The sequence below is a fragment of the Phycodurus eques genome, chromosome 15 (assembly GCF_024500275.1).
Source record: "Phycodurus eques isolate BA_2022a chromosome 15, UOR_Pequ_1.1, whole genome shotgun sequence".
In the NCBI taxonomy this organism is placed as follows: domain Eukaryota; kingdom Metazoa; phylum Chordata; class Actinopteri; order Syngnathiformes; family Syngnathidae; genus Phycodurus; species Phycodurus eques.
In genome coordinates, this window is record NC_084539.1 from 9671311 (window position 1) to 9694651 (window position 23341).

The following is a 23341-nucleotide window of genomic DNA, read 5'->3' on the forward strand; positions in this document are numbered from 1 at the left end:
TCATGTGCCATATTTTCGCTTTGTGATTAGCTCTCTCTCGTCATGTGCCATTCAGGCGCCCGACTCAATCGACTTCATAATTGTAATCTGTTAGCTTTGTGTTGTTGTGTTGGCCAATTGGATTTTACAGAGAAAGTGCCTTAATTTAATTTGCATTGACTGTTGAAAGTCTTGAGTGTTAAAGTTTATATATATTGTTAAGGCAATGAACAAAATGTTACAGTGAGTGTACTGTGCAGATTTGTAACAGTAAAACATTTACTGAAGTTAAGACTATCAGGTCGTAAAATATGAAAATGGTTAACAGTGGCATTCATTCAAAATTAAGAAAAACTAATCAAAGTGTAATCAAATTTAATTATCTTACTTTTGAGAATGTAATTGAAATAGACACAGTAGTATTCCGTTTTAAGGGTAACTTGTAATTGTAACCAACTACATTTTCGAAGTAATCTACTCAACACTATATATGAGTCATGGTAGGCAGTAGAAAGTGTGCATCGCGATCATGAGAAAAGATGACTTTGTTCATGGAGTGGTCAAAAACCGTTGTTTTTGGTGAACCCAACCATGTTCGACTGGCAATTGTTGATTATTAAAGGAAGAAATAAATCTAGAAACAAATATCTTTTTTTCAGGTGACAGAAGAGTTTACTCTTTCTATTGGTAGGTTTAGTGCTTATATTGTACAATATTCTTGAAAGGTCAGTCAAAAGGGAACCCTGCTTTAAAACGGCTGGCAGGCAATGACTTCCCATAGAACATGAAACTAACATGAGGTAGGACAAAATATCCAGTTGCAATGCATTTGATTGTTACCTTTTATGATAGCGCATCCATACACAAGCATCAAATACTATTGAGAATGTACCCTTTATGACAAATTTTTGAATATGATGTGAATCTCTGTAATCCCCTCCATTTACTGCAATCACCACTGAAAGCAGGAAACCTTCAAACACAAAAATGAAATGAAACAAGAAGACACTAGATATTTTGTACGATAGCAATAAAGTTTGAACAGACGGGTTTATCAGAACAATCAACGAAAGCATGTATTGTTGCATATTTATTTATATGTAATGGATTACATCAAGGCTGGTAATAAAAAATCTCAATAACCCATGTCCAAAAAGAGACAGGAAGTCTCCAATTTTACTTGAAGTGGGCATTCTGGTGATTTTGGCCATAGGTGTCCTTCAAAGACAGATGTTTCTGAGAGATTTTGTCCAATTTTGAAACAAATTTCCAACCAAATTTGAACTGCACATACTAGAGAGTTGGGCGTTTTTGTCATTGGTGTTAAAGCTTAATGACTCGCCATAAATCATTAATTCCAAGTCAAATCAATGCGCTCAGATCTGGACCAAATGTCATGTGTGTGTTGAAAGTCCTGCCCTAAAGGGATGGCGGAAATGCTTGTCTGTAATACACTGCAATAACTGCAACAACAATCAAAACCGACAAAATAGCGATACTCGCACGATTGCTATACAAATAAAAACATTCACACTGAATCCATCAATAACAATATGTCCTCTTCTCGATTTCATAGTCAAAAACTCCAATAAGTTAAGTTAACTAGTTCATTAATTTAATGAACATACATGTTTGGAAACATCAAGAAAGTAAAAAAGAAAAGAGAGTCAATGTAAGACATCACAGTTCAACACGTCAAGTCCAAACCCCTCCTACTGTTAGGACTTGGCCTTTAGAGTCGGGCCAAACGTTTTCTTTTTGGGTCCAGCTGAAGGTTGAGGTTTGCTTCTGAGTGAGCAGGCGGCCTTTTTGGTCGCCTTAGGCTGCAGGGACGCGAGGCCCAGGATCTCGCAGTACACGTTGCATTGGTGCAGCACTTTGAACTGGTCGATGAAGGAGGTGGCGCAGTTGCCCTTGAAGCCCTTGTAGCTGCAGACAAAGTGAGAGCAAAGTCAGACAATTTCCTCAGAATTCAGAGCACAGTCTTGTCTGTAAAGTGAAGATAAAATGTATTGTAAGTTCGACACACCACAGAGAAGTGTGTTAACAAGCCTTAACAAATTTGAATAAATTAAAAGTATATAAAATGAGGCTTCAATATCGTGACAAAGATAGACCTTTCAGCAGCCGGATGCTGTGGGCGTGTCTGCTGAATGCGCTGAAAACACACTCTACTCATTCTACAGGGGGGCTGACTTATGCCAGAAAGCCCAAGTGCGTACTTGATTTTAGCCACACCCCAAAGATCAACTGAAACGGCGAAAAGAGTTGAACGCTTAAGCTCAACAATTCAATGCTAAATTGTTCTGTCTTTGCATGCTTTCAGCATTTATTTTCAAACATATTTAAGGTATTTAGAAACAAATCACTGAAATCACTTGAAGGATAACACTCACCCTTTCTTACACGTTGCTATTCCCACGTCGGTGAGCTTCATTCCAACGCCTGCGAAACACGATCATAATGACAGTCAGTGCAAAAATGAACCAGTTGTTGTTGCTGTGACTTTCCATTTGTCCCATTCAGGGTTGCCACAGCGAATCGCTCGCACGATTTGTTTGAAACAGTTTTTACGCCTGATGCCCTTCCTGACCCAACCAACCCATTTTCTATCTGGGCTTGGGACCGGCAGTGCTAACACACGATACAGAATGCCTTAGATTGGGAGCAGCCCAGTAGTGCACTCAATTGTGACTCCCTTTTGCTTCAACACAATCAAGTCGATACTGACAGAATTCTTAATAATCAGTGATTATATTGACTTTTTTGTTTTAAAGGACTTTATTTCAGTAGCCATCGAAACATTTCTCAAAACATAACCTTATGTGGTGAACATTTTGCCCACCTTGGATGTCAGTAACCAGCAGATTTCCGTCCGTCCGTTGGTACACCCAGTGCTGGAAGGTGCAACACTTGCGTCCCGCCTCGGAGTCCCGTCTCATCAGGTTGATCTCCTTGCCGTCCTTCACCGAATACTTGACAAAGTCGCCGATCAGCTCCTCCTCCAGTGTGGCGTACGGGATGTCGCTGGACGGCCGGTGAACCAGGTAGATGGGAATGATCCTGTCAGTGTGCGGGGAAGGGAAAGATCCACATTCAGTGTTGAACACAGAACCAGCCCAAGGCAGAGGTGAACTAAGCACCCGCTTAGTGCTCCGTGACCACTAGGGGACCCACAAGAGCAATTAGCCCACCAAGCCTGGAGTAATATCTTATTTTATGTACTATTGAGGAAAATCAGTTACATGAAAAAAGTTACAGTTATGGATTAAGATAGTTTACTCAGTGTTGTTTTTAACCTCACGCTTTTTGCACATTTTTATAGTTTTAAGACCTAATTATTTAACATTATATTTCTTTCTAAAACATTGTTTTTCTTGTTTTTCGGTAACTGTCTTCAGTTACATCATTATTCAAGTATTTGTTTGACATTTTGTTGTTTATTCAATACTCTGTTTCAAGTGACTTCTATGTCTAAGTGATTTTATGCATTTTCCACTTGCACTACAATTGATTTTACACATCGCTGTTGTAATTTTTCTTACACCAAAAATAATAAACCACAGGACACTTTTAAAGTAAATGCATAGTACGCTGCTTCATGTTTTTACTTTTGGTAGGTCAAGTAGATCAGTAATTCCCAGTTTGGTACACGTACCATAATGGTATGCACACTCCTTTAAGAACTGTTTGTTTTAAAACTTTTATTAGGTGCAATTTTTTTAAATGAAAGTTTTATGTACAATACATTTTAAATTAATCATTATCTAATTACCATTTCCCGCCCCCTCCTATATGTAAGTGCGGTGTTAATGTTTAAACCGCAAACTGCAACAGTGGCTGACAATAATATTAAATATACTTTTTAGGGAGAAAACTTCTGCCTTGTTTTGGATGAACACTTGCAGTAAGTAGGCCTACTCTGCGACTGCATTTTAATGTTGGTCATGATGGTGGTACTAGAGGTATAATATTTTTCATTGCTACTTGGTGTTAAAAGTTTAAGAACCACTGGCGTAGATAATACAGTATTGAGTATCCCACTTAAAGCTTTATCACTTGTATTGAGTAAGTCAACGCCAGTCATTTTTTTTTTTGGTATTGTAATAACGCTGTAACAAGTTTATTGTAGCTGTATGAATTTTTAATAATCAATATCTTCGGCAGAAATACGAGGCCCCCCCAAATCAAATTTTGCTTAAATTTTTAGGGGCGAGCTGGCGGAAAATTCCAGAATAGTGGACAGGATGACAAAGTGAGCAGTCACTCACTCTGGGACTTCTCCGAAGGCGTCGACGGACTTGGCGGCGGCGGAATACTCCTTGATGTACTCCCGGGCTGTGTTCTGAACGTGACACTCCTACATGACACATTAGCACATGCCCTTTAGAGAACGATTTTGAAGCCAAAGATCATATCATGTTCGACACTTTAATCTACAACATGACACGATTTATTTATTGCAAGTGAACTGACTAGAGTCAAACCCTATTTGTGACATAAGTAGCAGTTTAAAAAGTACACTATGTAAACAAATGATACATTCTAATATATGCAGTGTATTATGTCATATAAATATAAGAAATTGTATTTCATAATTTCTTTCTGACATTTTACATATTGTAAATGGCTTCTACATTTGAGCCAGTAATGTTTTTGTTTTTAGACTGTGTATTGACAATTGTACACCGTGTGCTCACGACAGCTTCATGTTTCGTACGATTGGGACCTCAGCTGCCTTGTTTTGTCGGGAGACCTTGTAGATGCTGCATTCTGTGCATCTGCTCTATGGAATTGCTCTTCTTGCAATTCTTCTCTTCCTGTGGTTCTTTACAGTAATATAGAAAATATTTCAATTTGATACTTTTGTAAAAAGTGAAGTTGGGATTATGTATTACAGTGTTCCCCTTATATTCGTGATTTTCTACTCATGAATGCACATTTTGGCAAATGTTTTTTTTTTTTAACAAAACCTCTATACTCCCTGAAAAACACACCAATTTGCTGTTTTTGTGCTCAGACCAAAGCCTTGTCTAATACAAATGTATTGTTTTGGCGGCATCTTGGTGCCAAGGAACTATGTTGAAGTGGGGGGAGGAGCTTCTTTTAAACAGGCCATCACCCTGTCTAATAGAAAAAATAGTGCTTTGCCGCCATCGTATAGCATCTATAGGCAATTATAAACCTTTTTGGCGTATTTTCGCAATTTGCGGCAGGGCTTGGTCCCACTATATACTATTTAAGGTAATTATTATGCAAAAGGTTTAATGTAGTTTCATATGTCCTAAGTATTTGTTTTTGAGCAGGGAGAATTTTGTCAAATCATGGACCAAAAACACCCAAAAACTGACCAATTTTTGTGGTTGTTCAAATAACATTCCCTAACTATTTTGAAAATATGTATTAAAACTATGATACAAAAAGGTGCTTTAGTGTTTATGTTGTTGCGTTTAAATGCAATACAGTGCTTAACATTTTGTACAATATCGTGTAAATTTCTTCAGAAATGGTTGCATACTTATTCTACTGTTGAATTTATTTCCGTAAATAATTTAATTAAAACAAGGTGTGTAGCTAAATAAGGTTAAACAGGTATTTTATTCAATTCATGCCCTTATTTATTTTATTAATAATTTCATTATTACAATTGGCTCTAAGTGGTCAATGGGTTTACCTCCACAGCCAAGGAGAAGTTCCGTTTAACGAGGTCGTCATTATTTTTGGTCCCATCGCTGATGGCGTTGTGCACCTTGAGCACGCACGAGGGCCCCGCCAGTAGCAGCGGCACGCCACCCCTGCGCAGCCTGGTGCGAAATGCCCGGCGGTGCATGCCCTCACCGAAGTGGGCCTTCTCTGTGACTATGCTGATGGGCTGGTTCTCGCCAAAGTACTGCTTGGACAGGAAGTCCTCTTTGAACAGCAGCTGGGAACACTGGACTTCCTCCGCCTCGACGCCCGCCTCGACTGCGCCGACTGGAGAAGAGAGAAGATGGTAAGAAACAAGTGTAGGCGATTTCAAAATGACCGATCGTAACTCACACGTAAGGTTTGGAGATGGGGGGATGACAATCTCACGGAGCACTGTGAAAAATGACATAATAGACATTTGAACCAAGGTAGTACAAACTGAACACCTCGGGCAGTATTTCCCAACCTTTATTGAGCCAAGGCACATATTTTACATAAGAAAAATCTCACAGCACACCACCAAACAAAAATTGTCGCCAAAAGTATAAAGTGAAGTACGCAATTCACAAGTTCACAGATTTGCGTCAGAGCACTTTTTAGCCTATGTGCCTCTAAGTGTGTGGTGTGCCCCTTTGCTCGGCCACCATACCCTTTTTTCAGGAATGGAAAAATTTGATTAGGATTCCCCAGTTGACGACTGGTTTTCGGGTTTAAAATGTTTAATCAGCAACCCCCTGCTCTCACCCCCCCCCCCCCCCCCCCTATCTATCGACGATTGTTTTTTTCTGCCGGTAAAAAGTGGAGTACTAAAAAGTTCACCCAAAGTACTATAAAATGCCCCCGAAAGGTAAGGTCTAAGTGTGTGATGTGCCACTTTGTGCGGCCACCCTACCCTTTTTCAGTAATGGAAAAAATCTATTAGCATCCCCTCCTCGACGATTGGTTTTCGGGATGAAAATGTTTGATCAGCACCCTGCTCCCCCCACCGCGCCTGTCGACGATGGGTTTTCGGGTGGTAAAAAGTGCCCCAAAAGCACTAAAAAGTGTTCTCAAAGTACTATGCACCCCACTTAAAGTCGTTCCTCCACCCTTGTGTGTAACTGTTACTAGTGTTTGAGTGCCATGATTTATTCTGTTACATGAATGGCAATAGCTGGATACACTGGTTAATTTTACCTTCTGCCATCAAGTGAAATAGCATTTAATTGTTTTCTCTGTTACTATATGTCGCTGGAATAGATAGATGAAGAAAGATACATTATTTGTAGTCAATAAAAAAAATTTTTTGGGACCACTTAAGAAACATCGGATAATTTCCCGGCACAACAGTTGTGATTGGAATCACTGTCATAGGGTATTGTGAGTCCTACCTTCATAAGTGAGCAGGTAGTCCAGTGTGATGGAGCCTTGCGAGCTGCTGAGACAACACTGGTACTTTCCCAGGTCTTTGTGGGAGGCATTAGGGATGGTCAAGGACACTCGATTCTCATCCCCTGCACTTCAGAGACAAATATGGTGTCACTAGGTAGAATTACAGGGGCTGTGCCAATCCTGGTCTCCACCAGTAAGACTCCTGCATCGGGACAGGTTGCTGCGATGTTTCAGGTGTGTGCGGAACATGATTAACGATAATATTAAGAATTACAGGCAACGCAGCAATCAAATGTTACGTGAACATACCTTGTATTTACCTTTTTTGCCAAATGATCTTAAATTTTCCTATCATTATTTAGCATTAGCTGTTGCATCTTCTGCAGTCTATTGAACCAGACACTGTGTTTACAAACCTCCATTTCTTTAAAATTAAAATAGCATCAAACTTACCTTTCGTTATTTAGCATCAGCTGTAATGTTAACGGAACCACGACTGAACATGCATTTTTATGAGCAGTTTCAAATTGTTCTGCAGCCCGTTTAGGCCGCAAACATTATTTTCACAAACCTTGCATGTTTTTTCATTTATTATGTTAAAAACGTTCAATAGAAAAATTCTCTCATTATTTAGCCTTAGTGATAGCAAAAGTGAAACCACAATTGAACATCTTTGATTTCTTCAAGTTAACGCAGCAATGTTCGATTAACAAGCCTGTTAATTGTATTTAAAAAGTCCATCAGTAAAATTTTAAAAAGGCCCAGTAGTAAACTTGCCTCTCATTATTTGCCTTGTCCTAGTATTAATGGAACCACTATGGAACATTTTTATTTCCTATTTCTTCTGCACCACATTCAGGCAGCGATTACATTAGTAAACCTAACAAGTCCAGAATTAAAGGGACACAGTTAAAGTTAATGGTAATGGTACCTTTGTAATCGTAACGGATTGTTTCAATAGTAGTAATTGATCAATTCACAATGTTGTTGTGTGTTCCGAAGGTCCCTTTAAAGCATAACCGTGTGTCCGTGTGAGAGAGTGTCTGGTGATTGGTGAAGAACCAAGCAGTGCATGTATTGTGCATTTGGCCGCCTCTTGAAGAATACAGTACCCATGTATACCACCAATTGTAGCACAAACATTTAAACTTGCTTTGCAGGGATAATCAAGATGGATTACCTTCGCTTGACCTCTGCCAGGAGAGCAGCCTCTTGCCTCCAGGTGATGGTGTGCTCGCAGGAGACGGCAGCGAACTGACACCACAGATTCAGACTTTGGGGGTCCCCGCCGACGGATGCCGCTTGGATCGGCTGCATCACCTTCGGCTCTGTAAGTCATGACACAGAATTGTATTTATTAAATAGTCTCACACTAAACGTTCTTATTGTTACAATTACTTGTGCAGCATGTTTTGGCAGAAAACATGACATCAACAAACTTTGTAATTTTAAACCACTCCCAATTTTAAATTCACTCCCATTATTTAGCCTTAGTCGGAGCATTCATAGAACCTCTGGTGAATGATTTTTCTTCTTATTTTTATCTGAATCCTGTTTGAGCAGAAAACATAATAGTTACTATTCTTGTAAATGTTTTTTGTTAAAAATCCAGCACCAAACTTCCCTGTCGTTATTCAGTATTAACTATACAGTAGCGTTTAGGCAGCAAATGGGCCAGAATTACGAGCACATTCTGCTGGTAGCTTCCAGGTAGTCTAATACGCATCCATTTCTTTGTGCTGATATAATTATTAGCTCAAATGCTACAAAATTTCTAATAATTGCAAATCCATAAATAGTTTTAGAAGTATTTCTCTTCAAAGAGTACCTCTTAAAGCACTGTTTATTAGGGGCATAGTATTATATATAGCATGATATGTTGATATGTTTGTTAGATTAATCAAATAATTTTCCAATGTTAATTTTATGGCATAAATTGAAATTTAGCAGCGTCTTACCTTCTTTGGGTATACTTGGTTTGTGTTTGACCACTTCGCTGGACGCCTTCTTACTAAGTGCTCTGACATTTGTATTTTGTCCCTCCGCCGCCTTCATCTGAGCGGAGAAACTCGGCTTCAAGTCCAAAAGTTTTCCAAACTTATCCTTGGACAGGCGTCGTTTTTTAACGATATCGTCATTAGTCGCACTGTGGGTGTTTATGTGTTTTGTGTCATGCGGACCATGTTCTCCCTGTGAGGGTTTCAAAGCTTCTGGTTGCTTTTTGTCCACAGCTTCTGGGGTCTCTGCGTCCTTGTGGGCTTTGGCTTGTTTGGTCTTGGCCTCAAACATTTCGATCCGTCCTTTAGCACCCTTCACTTTTGCGCCATTCTCTGTCTCGCCCGTCGGTTCGGCTGCTGTCTTCACCCCAGTTGCGTTGTGGTGGTGTTTCTTTTTCTTCTTGCCGTGCACCTTGGCAGTCTCGATTACCATGGTCTTCTCAAGCTGACTGGTGGGATTTATCGTGGTTTCTTTTTGTCTGCTGGTTGTGAGGTGAACTGAGTTCTCCAGCTTCTTGGGAGCAAGAGTGCTGTGATCGTGTTCTGTGTCTTTCTTGCAGCGAGGTTTGCCTTCACTTTTGTGGGGCATCTTTACTGATGCCCCAGGATTTGGTTTCGGTTTACTCACTGCCGCATGATTGTTTGGTTTGGCTGTCTTGGAGACATGCAGGTCATCCAGAACGGTGTGGTTCTTCTCAGGGATGACAGTCCAGTTAGAAAGTTCTTTACAGAGTTTGTGAACCCCCTCGTCGGTAGCTGCCTCGTCGCAGAGTGGCCAAAGAGTCCACGTTCGTGCATGGTCATCATTAAAAACCCTCATTTGATCTCCTTCCAAGCTGCTCCTGCGATACTCTAGGGCAGAGCTGATCTCAAGAGGAACTACGGGCACAATAAAGGTGGGACAATGCCCCTGTGGGCGCACCTGGCTCTCTTTATGAGGTTCCTTCAGAGTGTCAGCCAATGCGTGTCTGCCACTGTTGAACGTTGGCACGCGAGGCTTCATTGTATCTTCCATGGAAAGTCGGAATCCATTACAGTCGACGTCGTTTGAACCGCTGTTGAGTTCTGCGCCCTGATTAGGTAGACAGTCAGGCTGGGGGGCGCTGTGATCCTCTGTCACCTTAAACACCCCATCTCCCAACAGCTGGGAAATAACAAAAAATGTGGTCGGATTAATTGGAAACATTATATGTATTGTGATCCTTCACCTGTTGTATCTCAGACAACCTGTTTTGAGTTCTTTTGCAGGCTGTTTAGGTAATAAACATTAAGCTGTCGCCAAGTTGTTTAACATCAGCCCTAGCATAAGTTGAATCACTATTGAACATTTTTACTTTCTGTTTCAATTACCTACTGAATTGGTACCACGATATTACTTATTATTATTTACTCAGGGCAACATTCTCTCGTATGTGTAATTCAGATAAGGCGCACTTTTCTGTCAAGTTCGGATCTCTGTGTGATGCACCTGCAGACTTAAGCACTGTGTCGGAATGGTAAATTAGATATTGAATCATTTGTTTTTATCTGCTTAAAACGGTCGTAAAGTCCTTCGTGAAACACATAAAAAAAAAAAAAATGCATGGTCTGTGGCCTGCGATTGACTGGCGACCAGTTCAGGGTGTACTCCGTCTTTCGCCCAAAGATTGCTGGGAGAGGCTCCAGCACCCGCCCGACCCAGGTGAGGATAAAGCGCTATAGAAGATGGATGGATGGTCTGTGGCGCGAGGAAGGATGCAGGGCACATTTCTGTCGGGCCAATTATATATTACTCGTGGACTCACTGTAGTAGTCTCGCCATGCTGCACTATTTGCATATCTGTTGTTGACCAATATTGGCCACTCATGTGCCTGAGTAGCATCCGCAGCATTTGTCCAATCGACATTGTCCCAGATTATTGCACTACTAATCACTTTAAACTGCGTACATTTCTTGAAGTCTTGGCGCCCTTTGCACAATGGTCATTGCACCGGAGTATTGCTCTATTAGTCATTCAAATTGCTCTCATTGCCAGAGAATTCTGCATCTTTTTGCACTATTGTCAAACAAAAATGTACTGGCATTACCAGATTACTAGCAACCTTTTATTGCTCAGTGACTGTTTTTCTCAATGTCTTTATGTCTCAAAAGTATTCTCTGTCAATTGAGTGTCTGTTGTCGTACTAGAGTGGCTCCAACTACCGGAGGCACATTCCTTGTGTGTTTTTGACATACTTGGCGAAATGATGATTCTGATGATCGACAGAGGAGCAGGCATACCCCTGTTTTTGTTGATAGGCCTTCAAGCATGCCTACAGTCATAAGCACAGTGTTCTGATTAAAGTACCTTCACTGGATTTATTTCATACAGAATGAAAAAAACCCAACACATTTTCTCCCTTAAAGTGTAGCATGTCAGACGTCAGCAATGCACACGTCTCAATGGCGACAAAATATATGCTACGGAAGGTAATTTCAGATTTAAAGTGTCCAATAATTTGCAAATGGATTTCTATGGCATTCACATCTCAGGAAATCTCTGTGTTGCAGAAATTACAGCCAGCCTCAGACCCTAATGAGTCACGCCTCTGGAGCCGGTTACGCATGTGGGTGTGTCAGAAGTCATTATGAGAGAATCAGCGTACGTTGAAAGTACACTGGCTTTGAGCGTAAAAAAACAAAGAATTGCTCATGAACGGGAGAATAATGCCTTAATTGAATTTTTATTGTGTAAGTATCTATGCATCCATCTGTCCATCCATCCATTCGTACATCCATCCACTACTGAAGCCCATTTAAGCAGCCAATGAGTTGCCCCTACTAGTGCCTTCTTCTGGTCAATTAAAAACATTACGCTTCCATTTCTCTGCTTTAAGATTTCTCAGCTACGCAATTTACCCTTGCTGATATTATTTTTAATGACAAAAGTGGTGTGATTAAGTGTTTTGATCTCAGACTGTATACTACTGTCTACTGCACTTGTCCACCCCAAAGCACTTCTGATCAACTGTTTGGTAATCTCCAGATAAACGTTTGACGGTACCAACTCCAACCAAGTCTGAAAGTCTAAATTGGGGTACACACATATGGATCTCAATCTAGTCTGGAACTGTGACAGACCCCATGCACCCTCATGTGTGTCCGTACTGGTTTGATACGTAGGATGACCAGCAAAGAACACACACAGTCATAAAGATATCTCCACTGACAATCGTAAGTCTGCTCCCCCACATTTGCTGTCTTTCTCTAGTGTCCAGATTGAGCTGTAAGAGGTAGCGTGGTGCCACAGAGCATACAGACTGACGGAAATTACAACAAAGAAAGCGTAGTATTAGAAGAAGAAATACCATAAATTAGACTAACTGTTACTGTGTCTGGTTGGAAACTCTTCTTGCCATTTTTATTGTGTGGTGAAAGACATGTTATAGAAACATTCAACACAACCAGTTGCTCCTCTCTTCGAGCTTCAGGTGGTTTTCCGATTGGCTAACGTCTTCATTCGCACGGAAGAATTCAGTGTTGGCCACACATACATTTTTAACATTTAAGATTGTCGGCCCCTGACCGCTTTCAGAGCAGATCGTCAAAGAAAAAAAAAATCAATCCTAACACACCGCATACCACAGGGTAATCACTCAGCATAATCTTTTAGAGACATCAGACAATTGGGTCTATGCTGACTTTGAATGCAAGGGAGGGAGAATGCTCAAATTTGGCCGAATTGTCAGTATGTGTGTGGACCTTCAGTCAATCTACAACCCTAATGGCTCATTTTTGGACACCTGGGCATCCGCTTTCCCAATGAGGTACTCTCTAGCTTTGGACAACACCAAACCCAATTGAGAATGAAGATCTCCGGACGGTTTTGATATTTTTCTCAAACCTAATTAAAGATGGTCACGTACCTTCCTATCGATCCCCAACACTGTCCTATACGTAACACCATCCCTCTATATCCAAGCCTGTGGGCCATACGTGTTGCACACAAGCGGGTCTGGTCTACAGAGAATCTCCATCGGAACCGACAAACAACCAATGTGGGACCCCGTTCTTGGTCCTTGCGCTTTTTAAAGCCGGGATGTAGCGGCGACGGGTGTGTGGGAAAAGGGGAGTCGTATTACAGTCAGCAGCTGTGCTCCCCCCTCAACACCACCATCCTGACACACCAGGGATGCATGCTATTATCATCCTTATTCGAGGCTATTATTAGACGGCCATTCTCTTGCCCTCCCCTCATTTTCCTTCACCTGTCACTCTAGCGCTGCACAAGTCAAAAGGACGCATCCTGCAGAATCCGGGCGCGGGACCTTGGCAAGAGAGGGTGGCAGTATTTGCTACTTTAGCTACTTTACATTGTGTTCATCTCTGTGACTGCAGTGTGACACAACAGCATGAGAAGGTCTGGAAACTTTTCTCCAGAGGGTATGACCGCTGGTCCACCATGTTTGCCATACCGAACTTTGTGTTCATCTGTGTGTCTATTTGCGTTCTTGTTAGTGTGGCTGTAACGCCATTATTATTGCGACACTTTCCATTCATTACACGTTTGTACAGCATTAGAATGATTACGTATACATGCACAATTCAAAATGCAAAAATTGTGCCAATGAAAAGATGATAACGCTCAGTTTTGATCAACACCTTCAGATATGGTCATTATTTGCAGTGATATATACAGTATATATTTTTCTGTTTCAATCACATCAAATTTGCTATAAAGCTACAAATGGTGCAGCTCGAAACATCCCTCTCGTGTTCATTATAGCATTCGTCAGACCATAATTGAATATATTTCCATGATTCTTTTCAATTACTTCTGTAGCAAACATTACATTAACAAAACATGTAAAGAAACTGATTATCATTTACCAGTAGTCCAACCATAAATTTTACTCTCATATTAATCCTTAGTATTAGTAGATACGCCACTGAACATTTTCTTTAATGACCTGTAGTGATTTCTTCTGCAGCCCATGTAGGCCGAAAACTTTGCATTGACAAAACATGTCAAACACTTTTTGTTTAAATAGTCTGACTCCAAAAATGTCTTCTCATTATGTAACATTTGCATGAATGGATCCGCAACTGCGGCACTGTGGGCGAATAGTTAGAGCGTCTCAGGACCTGGGTTCAATCCCCTGCCCCGCCTGTGTGGAGTTTGCATGTTCTCCCCGTGCCTGCGTGGGTTTTCTCCTGGCACTCCAGTTTCCTCCGACATCCCAAAAACATGCATGAATTGGAGACTCTAAATTGCCCGTAGGTGTGAATGTGAGTGCGAATGGTTGTTTGTTTGTGTGTGCCCTGCGATTGGCTGGCAACCAGTTCAGGGTGTACCCCGCCTCCTGCCCGATGACAGCTGGGATAGGCTCCAGCACGCCCGCGACCCTAGTGAGGAGAAGCGGCTCAGAAAATGGATGGATGGATTTCGGAAGCAACTCGGCCAGAATTCCTAGCACAAGAGGTGGTGGCATCATGCCAACATTTTTATTCAAACATTTACCTATTAATATCTATTGACATTATTATTTTAATCACTATGATGTTGATAATGATGATATTTGTATCTGTTATCTTTTTTAAAATACAGCTTATCATTGCACTCCCTGTGGTGATAGAAAACATTTTAGAGTTCGTATTTGACAGTTTCCAAAATTGGATATTTTTGTAGTCGGGGTGCGAGAACCTATTCAAAATGTTGTAGTTGGGGCACGTTGCATTAGCTATTGAAGGCGTACGAGATTTCTTGGGTTGTGATTGTTTAAAAATCCACCTTAAATCATCCTACCTGTTCATTTGTCATCTCAGCAGGTTGTTCCACTACATCTGCATCCTCCACTATCTTCAGTATGATCTTGTCTTCTTCTGTAACTAAAAACTGAACCAACTGAGGAAGGTCCACATCCTCTTTGGGAGTCCATACAGGGATGAGGTGATCCATGTCATCGCCACATGAAACCAAGGATGGGTTCTCTTGTACAAAATTGTCTTCAGGTATTTCCTCTTGTTCCTTTTGGTTATTAGCTGGTGAGTCACCAAGAGATTGCACATCGTCTCCCATCTGTGGTTGGAAAGCAAAGCATCCCTGCCCACACTGGATGGATTCCTCTTGGATGGTTTGTCCCACTGGCTGATCCTGGACTCCCATCCCTCTTTCTGTCTCGCTATAGGGCTTAATGTCCGCTAACGCTTCAGTCAGGGCGTCTATCTCAGCTCCTATCTCTGAGAAGGCGGCTGTGAGCTCCTGCGCCGGTGTCCCGATGACGTTCCAGTCTGAGAGTGCGCTGGCCCAGCTCTCCACTGAGGACCACCTCTCCACTGGCAGCCCCCAACCTCTGGTGTCATCCCTTCCCCAGCCAATCCCGTCACTGCCGTAACCGGACACCCAGATCTCTTCCAAAGATAAGTCGCTTGAAGTGGAGGCAGCCAAAGCATCCGTGTTATCAAGATACTGGCGTGCGTCCGCCCACAGCTCTGCAGGACTGGTGCTTCTCGGCCCTCGCGGGATGATCCGGGTGACCTCAGCAGGTGGCTCGAGACCAGACTCCAACATCAACCAGCCCTTGTTTGTGGCATTACTATGTGTCACGCGCTTGGCTGAATCACACACTGTAACGGGGGAGTCGTCATGGTTATTATCTACTTTAATCCCCTGGCTAGTTGAACTCAGGATGAAGTCCTGTGTCTCTTTTTCAAAGATGTACAAGTCCGACATGAGGTCCGTAGACGAGTCGGTCTCCGAGCTATCCGACAAGGATCTCAGATAGGCGGTTTGACGGTGGCCAGAGCTGAGGCCGGAGGCCCTAAAACTCTCCAGAGTGGATTCAGTGTAAATCTCAGATGTGGCCGAGGTAAGGCCGTGAGACAGGTGAGGCGGCAGGGGTAGCGAGGGTTCCAATGGATCCACGAAGCCTCCCAAAAGAGAAAAATAGCCAGAGTCCTGGCTGATTTGAGACTCTGGGAGAACAGACGGTAACTGTCTTTGGTCGTCGGTTGTGTTTACCGTCAGATCCATTGATGCAGCTCGTTTTCACACCTTCTTGCATTGCAGTCATCTGCAGCCGCCTGCAGTTCCTGCACAATAATTCACAATTCGATCAGGAATGAAATCATAATAATTAAAGCACTCAGTCTGATGCAGTGTCATGGGTGAGCTGGACACACAACACACCCAATATACAAAATGTATTTTGTATATATACAGTATACAAAATACATTTTGTAATATGCGATTACTATATTAATGTTTTTATTTTCCAAGTAGTATTGCACTATATAATGTACAGTATGTATACTGTAATATATTTTTTACATATTTTTTCAAGTTGTTTAAGAAACAAAAATACTTTTGTTCTATTTCCAAGGAGTGTTGCACTTTAGGGGAAAAGAACATTATGTTTGTTATATGTGTTACAAGTACAGTGATAATGATGAAACTTTTTTCCCCCAAAGCTATGGATGTTAAAACACATTTTGTAATGTGCCATTACTAAATGTTATTTATACATATTATATTTGTCAAAAATGTTTTAATGTACTATTTCTAGGTAGTGGAGCCCTTTGGAAAAATATTTAAAATATATATATTTTAAATTATATATTTAAAAAAACACAACTGTATTGTACTATTACTATATTATAATGTTACATTTCCAAATAGTAGTGCACTTTGGAAAAAAAAAAAAAAAATTTTTTTAAGTTATAGAATTTAAATGTGATTAATTTATGATACTGATGATAATCCCCCAAGAGGATATTCAACAATGTAGTATTACGGTATGAAAACTGTTGAATTAGCAGGCAGTCATGCCTGACAACATATGGGCTCTTTTGATCTTGCTCTTTTATGTTTTAAAGACGTACTGTACATGCATTATGGTCAGGTTCTACTGCGCTTCTGCCGTGCTAGCCTACATGCGAGTGCACTGTAGCTGTAGATGGCAATACAAGGTGTTGAAAGTGGCGCTGTTGATTTACACGAGTGCTGGAAGGGCTTACTAGTGGCAAAGAGGCTGGAAAAATACCAGAACATCTTCACCCATGGCCTGGATCTGTCACATTCTCAGTGAAGGGCACCTCGCTTGAGACACGCTACATGACAACAACAACAACACACTAGCATGCAATATCCTAGTAAAGGGGCATATTTGTATTTTCATAGCCCAGGGATTTACATGTACAGTATTTAGAATTGGGCCATATATTGTCTCTTTCATCAATATACTAAAAGAGAAGCCAAGAAAGCTGTCTGCACCATCCAGAGAAAGTCTCCTTATATCTCCAGCACAATTTAGTAGTGGATCGATCCAAATATAGATAATGTTACCAATATTGATCAATGAAACAACTTTAGTTTAACTTCGTCTCTTGTATTCCCTACTGCACTTTCACCAAATATTGGAGAATATTTTTTTGAAGTACTTTTTTTTTATTTATTTATTTTTTATTTCAGAAAAAAAATCCAGGTAAAGCCATGCAATGAAAGGAACATTAAATGTTTTTTGTTTTATTATAGTTCATAAGAAATTATATATTTTTTTTTCTAAAGTGATAATTACAATATGTACATTTTGGTTTTAAAAGAAAAAAAAACAAAATACACAAAAAATTGTTGTAAATAAGTTATTGTTTTGTAGTTTCAAAAACTACTTTTTGGGGTTATTAATTTGTCCAGTTTTTTTTTTAATCTATAAAAGAAGAGGAATGAAAGGAGACATCTTATTTAGATCTATTGCAGTGTCCGATCAGTTTTTACACTTGGTTTTATTTAAAAAGAAAAACTTGAAAATGCATTCACTGAAGGGAGGAGTTGTATTTAATTTGTTTGTATTGTAGTTTGTTACAAGAAAAGGATGTCATATTTTAGTAATTTTTTTTATACTTAATCTTAGTAAAAAAAATTAAAAAAAAAAGAAATCCCCCAAATTAACGCAATTAAGGGACGCAGTCTTTTTTTTTTTTGTATTACAGGTTCTGGGCAGGATGAGTGAGAAAATATGTTTTATTCTTTATTTATTAAAAACAAAAAATGAAAATTAGTGCAATGAAAGGAGAACCCAAAAAATGCTCGTTTCAGAATTTGTTTGGGGAGGGTTAATAATTTTGTACACTTTCTTTATTAAAAAAAAAAATGGTGTGAGAAATTGTATCTATTTTTTGTATGATAGTGTCCGAATTTTTTTTTCTCTAGGTATAGCTTTGTGAAAAAACAAATCGAGTGATGACAATTTATGAAAATTTTTTGTTACTGTTTTTTATGATAGTCCATTATTTATATTTAACTATAAACCTAACTATTTAGTAATCCAAAGAAAATTAATTAAAACACTAAAATGCTATGAAAATGTACTCAGATGTAGCCATTTGCACCACCATCCACCTTATTTATAGAAATATCCATGAGTATTTCATCTAAATGTTGCAGTATTGGACACCACTACAATCAGCACACGAAAGTATCCAGAGATGACACTTAAGCAGCGACAGAGTAGGACTGAAAGTCCATCAATCAATCATCAAAGCTTATGCAGCAATTTAAGTCATCTGCCAGCTTAAACACCCGGTGGGACATTTTGGAAACAACAACCCCGTGGAGCGGACTCAAGGCTAATAAAAACAAATAGGCCGCAAAGTACGTACCTCTCCCATAGACGTGCTTGACGATTTAAAACTGTGATGCACCACTTGTTCATGAACTCTCCTTCAAGTGGGTGAGGAGGAGGGGTGTCTATTTTTATTCACCCCCACCGTCACAGACTCCACGCCAGCGCAAAGGTACCTGATAGCACGGACATGTGCCGATCTTCAACATTTAAGAGGCTTATCTATATTTACAATGATGGCCTACTTTTTTGGCGTCAACAAAAGTGCTTTCAACGTGCTGTTTTTGATCCGTTAGCCGGCAGGGGAAAAAAAAGACGGAACTGATTTCTGCTGAACTTTGCGGAAGTGTGGCAAATGTGCAGATGAAATAAGAACTGGTGTGAATCTGGATACATTTTGAAACTGATCTCTCCTGCCTACGAATCAAATTGGGAGAGTCCTGTCCAAGTACATCAAAGGTTCATTGTTTGTGCCCCTGCTATATCGCAGATTTTTAAGGATTCTTTTTTTTTATTGGTTTTTACGGTATACAATACAGGCAAGTCGTAATTTAACGTTATGCACCTTCAATGTAGTACCGCATTGTGCCACCACATGACTGACAGCGCTGAGCTCTAATGGAACCAATGGAGAATGTAATTAAGAGCAAGAAGAAGAGGCAGAGAAGGTCCCCAACTAATCTCTAGTTATCAATGTTGATGACTCAGATGTAGCTTACATTCGCTTATTCGCCACACTATACTAACGGACATGCACTTTACTTTCTTATTAAAAAGTAAAGAAGCAAGTAGTAGTATTAAGTAAAATTAACACAAGAGTGCATCGGAACTCCATACAATACTCGCGTCTGCCTAACAAACCCCAGTGCAACAAGTGGAGGCGATTGCTGCTGCTATAGAAAATATTATTTTGTTAACCCCCCCCAACCCCCACCCCTTTTTCTTTGTATGGCAAGGCTTCCGTTTTGCCACCCGACCCAGTAGCCCACACATATGAAGAGGGCAAGGAGCTTGTTGTCACATTGTTGTCAAATCGTTGCATCTCCTTCAACGTTGCTGTTTTGCCTGTTGGCAGTTTTCCTTTGATTTTTATTATTTTCCCTCCTAACGTATAGTAAAGTATGTTGACTCAATTTGTGAAATCCAATGAATAGTTTTAATTAACAAAATTAAAGTTTGTTAAACAAATTGACAAGAAAATGTCAATTTTAACAAATGTATGTGTTTTTCCTGGTAAATTTGACACATTTGGGATATGTGGAGAAATACTAATTATGAGTTAGTGGTGTCTGGCAACTGTATGAATGGAAATGTTAACTGAAAATAGAAGCGCAATGTTTTGTAATGGCGCTCGTACAGACATGTTACACCTTGTGCGCTATGTTGTTTTGGCGTGTTGGATTGGACTCATGCACTCAAGCGTGAGACAAGTGGCCACTTACAACAGCATGATGTATTTTTACACCGTGTTGTTGCACAGCCTGCCGTCTGCCCTCGCACCCAGGCTCGAGGGGCCTACGGGTGGGGGGTTCGGGCCAGTGATGCTGAACGTCCAACGTGTTCGTCACTCCCGTGTTTTGTTGTTATGACGCTGCGTGGGAGAGTCAGCAGAATGGAATATGAAAGTACAGTCATTTTTATTATGAATTTTTAAAGTCTTGATATTATAAGAAGAGAAGAACAAATTTGAGGAGAAAAGAATTATAATTTTTTGAGAATATAGTTGTAAACATATGAAAAGAGTAATAGTAACCCAAACTCATATTAAGAGAATAAATGTATAATTTGAGAATAAAAGACAATGTTAGAAGGATACGTTTTTTTAGGACAAAAATATAATTTTTTTATTTTTATTTAGGCATTCAGTAACAAAAACCATAATAAGAGAACAAATGAGTAATTTTAGTAAAAAAAAAAAAATCACGAGAATAAATGAGTCATTTTAAAGTTGAACCAAACCCATAGCCGTGCATTGTTTCTAAATACATTAAATCTTTTTTGCTGAAAACGTGCAAAGACTGTGAACAATTTAGTAAAGATTTTTTAGCTATATTTTGAGATATAGCTTAAAATTCTTTATCCTCATCAGTTGACTGTTTTTTTTTTGGACAGAGCTATAAACTAACTGTGGTGTGATATCACAGGGCTGGGGTCTATACTTTCTAGCATGAGGCCCTCGCCCATTATTTAAACGCCAAGCACCCTTAGTCCATGCAGTGGCCATTATTTAACCTGAACCCATTACTAGCAGCATAGCGTGCAATAGGCCTTCAAACTATGCCCACAACTAAAAATAACACATCTTCCGTGAAGCGTAATGTGTTTTGTGTTATTCTGGTTACAGTGTCTCTGCCGTCACGCAATATGTCGCGAGGCAGCGACAGACCGGACGGGTTCCGCCGCCCTGTGGCCCTTTACGTGCCCGATAGAGATGCCAAAATAGCATTATGGCCGTCAGCCTCACGGTTGCCGGCTGCACGTCGCGGGGCGAGGTGGAGGAGGGAAAAAAAAAAAAATCATCCATGTGTACCGGTGCGCGTCATGCTGTGTGGCCATCAGTGGTCCACGATTCAGCGTTGTTGTTAGAAGAAAGAAGTCATAATTGTATGAGAAAAAAGTCATTATATCACAAGAACAAAATCATAATGTTACAAGAAAAATATTGTCAGATTATGATAATAAAGTTGTTGTTTTTACAACAAAAAACAAATATATCATGAGATAAAGTCATGATTAGAGTGGTAATCTTAAATTATTTTGTAAGACCACAGTCATTTTAAAAAACATTTTAAAAGTCGAAAACTTCATGTTATGTGAATTGTGTCATAAAGTAATGGGGGAAAACCTGAATTATCAAAAGAAGAAAGTCAAGATATTCTGAGATTATATTGCAGGACCAAAACCATAATTTTACAAGAAAAAAAGTATTATATTATGACTATTAGGTCATAATCTTGATGACAAAAAAACCCAAAAACATAATTTATGAGATAAAGCCGTAATGTAATCATTTAATATGAGTAAAATTAGGCTGGTATTTTTACAACAAACCATACATAATTTAATAACGTAATAAAGTTGTCCTATTATGAAAATAAAAAGTCATAGTAATGCAAAAGAAAACACTCATAGAAAAAAAATCCTACTATGAAAAAATTCATAAGCGAGAACAAAGATGTAAATCATAATATGTACCAAAAAAAGTTGGGAATGTTACCAGGTAAATCCTAAAGTAATCTATTAATAATTTTTAACGACAAAAAGTCTAACTATTAAAAAAAAGAAAAAGAAGACATGCAACATTCTGAGAAACAAAGCCATTATTTTTACAACAAAAATGTAATTTCTGAGAATAAATTTCTAATCTTACAGTAAAATTCTCTTGAATATCATCAAGACGAGTGGACACCTTTTACCTACCAGCGGCCATTTCAGTTTTTATTATGAAAACATGAATTCATGCTTTTCATGACAGTTACCTGTAGTTCTTTTCAGGAACATATTGTGGATCAGATCAAATGTCCACGATCCATTGCTTTGCCTTCCCTGAATCAGAATCAATTAATGAATCAATGAATCAGAGCGAAGGGTTCGACCAAAATGTGAAAGAAAGAGAACCATGTTTGGCGGTGAGGAACTGCCATGAGTTAAAATAGGACTTAAGTAAGCAATGAGAGAGGATGTCAAGTGCCACTTGTGACTCACTGTTCTGGAAGATGCAGCGAACACATCACAGATGCCATTATGCTGAACGGGATTACAGCAGTGAATCCCATAAGCGTCACTATCACGTTAACTAAAAGGACACAGACCACAGCCAAGGTCCAGCTATTCGAAACTATCTGATTCCAAAATGTGGACGTGTGGGCACGACACCACTCCTGCTGCTGTTGGTGCCGATGCACCAAACTGAGCAGACTGAATTGAGAGTGGACCCCCACTGTATCCCGGCTCGCACACCAGCGACAGTGATTCATGGATTTTTAAAGCAATTGTTTCGTATGGGTTTTTACAGTATGCAGGCAAGTCCGTCAGGTGGAGGTGCAGTGTGGATGGTTGGGGGAGCGATTTTTCTTTTTTTTTTCTTTTTCTTTTAGGGGGTTAAATCTTTTATCTTTGAGAAAAAGTACAGTATTTAGAATTTGAAAATAGAGTCGTAGATTTTTAAATATGTAGTGTTAAGTCATAATATTGTAAGAAAAAGTCATTATTCATCACAAATTTTTATATACTACAGTACTGCATGAGAAATATATGAGAACAAGTTTTGACTTCCAACAAAATTTTATCATGGGTTAAGAATAAAGTCGTAATTACATAATCTCCTAATTATATGAGATAAAACTATAGCATTATAGTTCGTTTTTAAAAAATGTTTTGTGAGAATAAAATGATCATGTTTTGGGTGGAAAATGGTGAACGACTGGTTAGCACATTTGCCTCACAGTTCTGAGAACCCGGGTTCAATCCCCGGCCCCGCCTGTGTGGAGTTTGCATGTTCTCCCCGTGCCTGCGTGGGTTTTCTCCGGTTTCCTCCCACATTCCAAAAACTTGCATGATAGGTTAATTGAAGACTCTAAATTGCCCGTAGGCATGAATGTGAGTCCCAATGGTTGTTTGTTTTTATGTGCCCTGCGATTGGCTGGCAACCAGTTCCCGCCTCTTGCCCAAAGATAGCTGGTATAGGCTCCAGCATGCCCGCGACCCTTGTGAGGATAAGCAGCACA

At 39.9% G+C, this 23341-nt stretch overlaps 1 protein-coding gene across 3 annotated transcripts; it reads right to left on the minus strand.

Annotated features, from left to right (window-relative positions):
• Positions 1 to 635: 635 nt before the first annotated feature.
• alpk2 (alpha-kinase 2) lies at positions 636 to 18703 on the minus strand. Of its 3 annotated transcripts, XM_061698739.1 has the most exons (11): positions 18652 to 18703; positions 14801 to 16086; positions 8997 to 10179; positions 8219 to 8366; positions 7038 to 7165; positions 6019 to 6060; positions 5654 to 5952; positions 4251 to 4339; positions 2825 to 3042; positions 2376 to 2424; positions 636 to 1908 (listed from the first exon to the last, which is right to left on the minus strand). In XM_061698739.1, exons 2-11 carry the CDS (start codon positions 16025 to 16027, stop codon positions 1698 to 1700), a joined length of 3594 nt encoding a protein of 1197 aa, XP_061554723.1. In that variant the 5' UTR covers positions 16028 to 16086; positions 18652 to 18703; the 3' UTR covers positions 636 to 1697. The 3 variants fall into 3 exon arrangements, 1 of the variants encoding a protein (XP_061554723.1); XR_009769927.1 differs by lacking the exon at positions 4251 to 4339 and having other exon boundaries at positions 1868 to 1908; XR_009769928.1 differs by lacking the exons at positions 5654 to 5952; positions 6019 to 6060 and having other exon boundaries at positions 1868 to 1908.
• Between the last annotated feature and the right edge of the window lie 4638 nt (positions 18704 to 23341).

Bases quoted from the DNA above. Each gene is read 5' to 3' on its own strand.
- alpk2 (XM_061698739.1), bottom strand. From the start codon at position 16,027: ATGGATCTGACGGTAAACACAACCGACGACCAAAGACAGTTACCGTCT. The intron at 10,180-14,800 runs GTAGGATGATTT...GTTATTTCCCAG, and splicing joins CTGAGATGACAAATGAACAG to CTGTTGGGAGATGGGGTGTT. The intron at 2,425-2,824 runs GTGGGCAAAATG...CGTGTTTCGCAG, and splicing joins GCTGGTTACTGACATCCAAG to GCGTTGGAATGAAGCTCACC.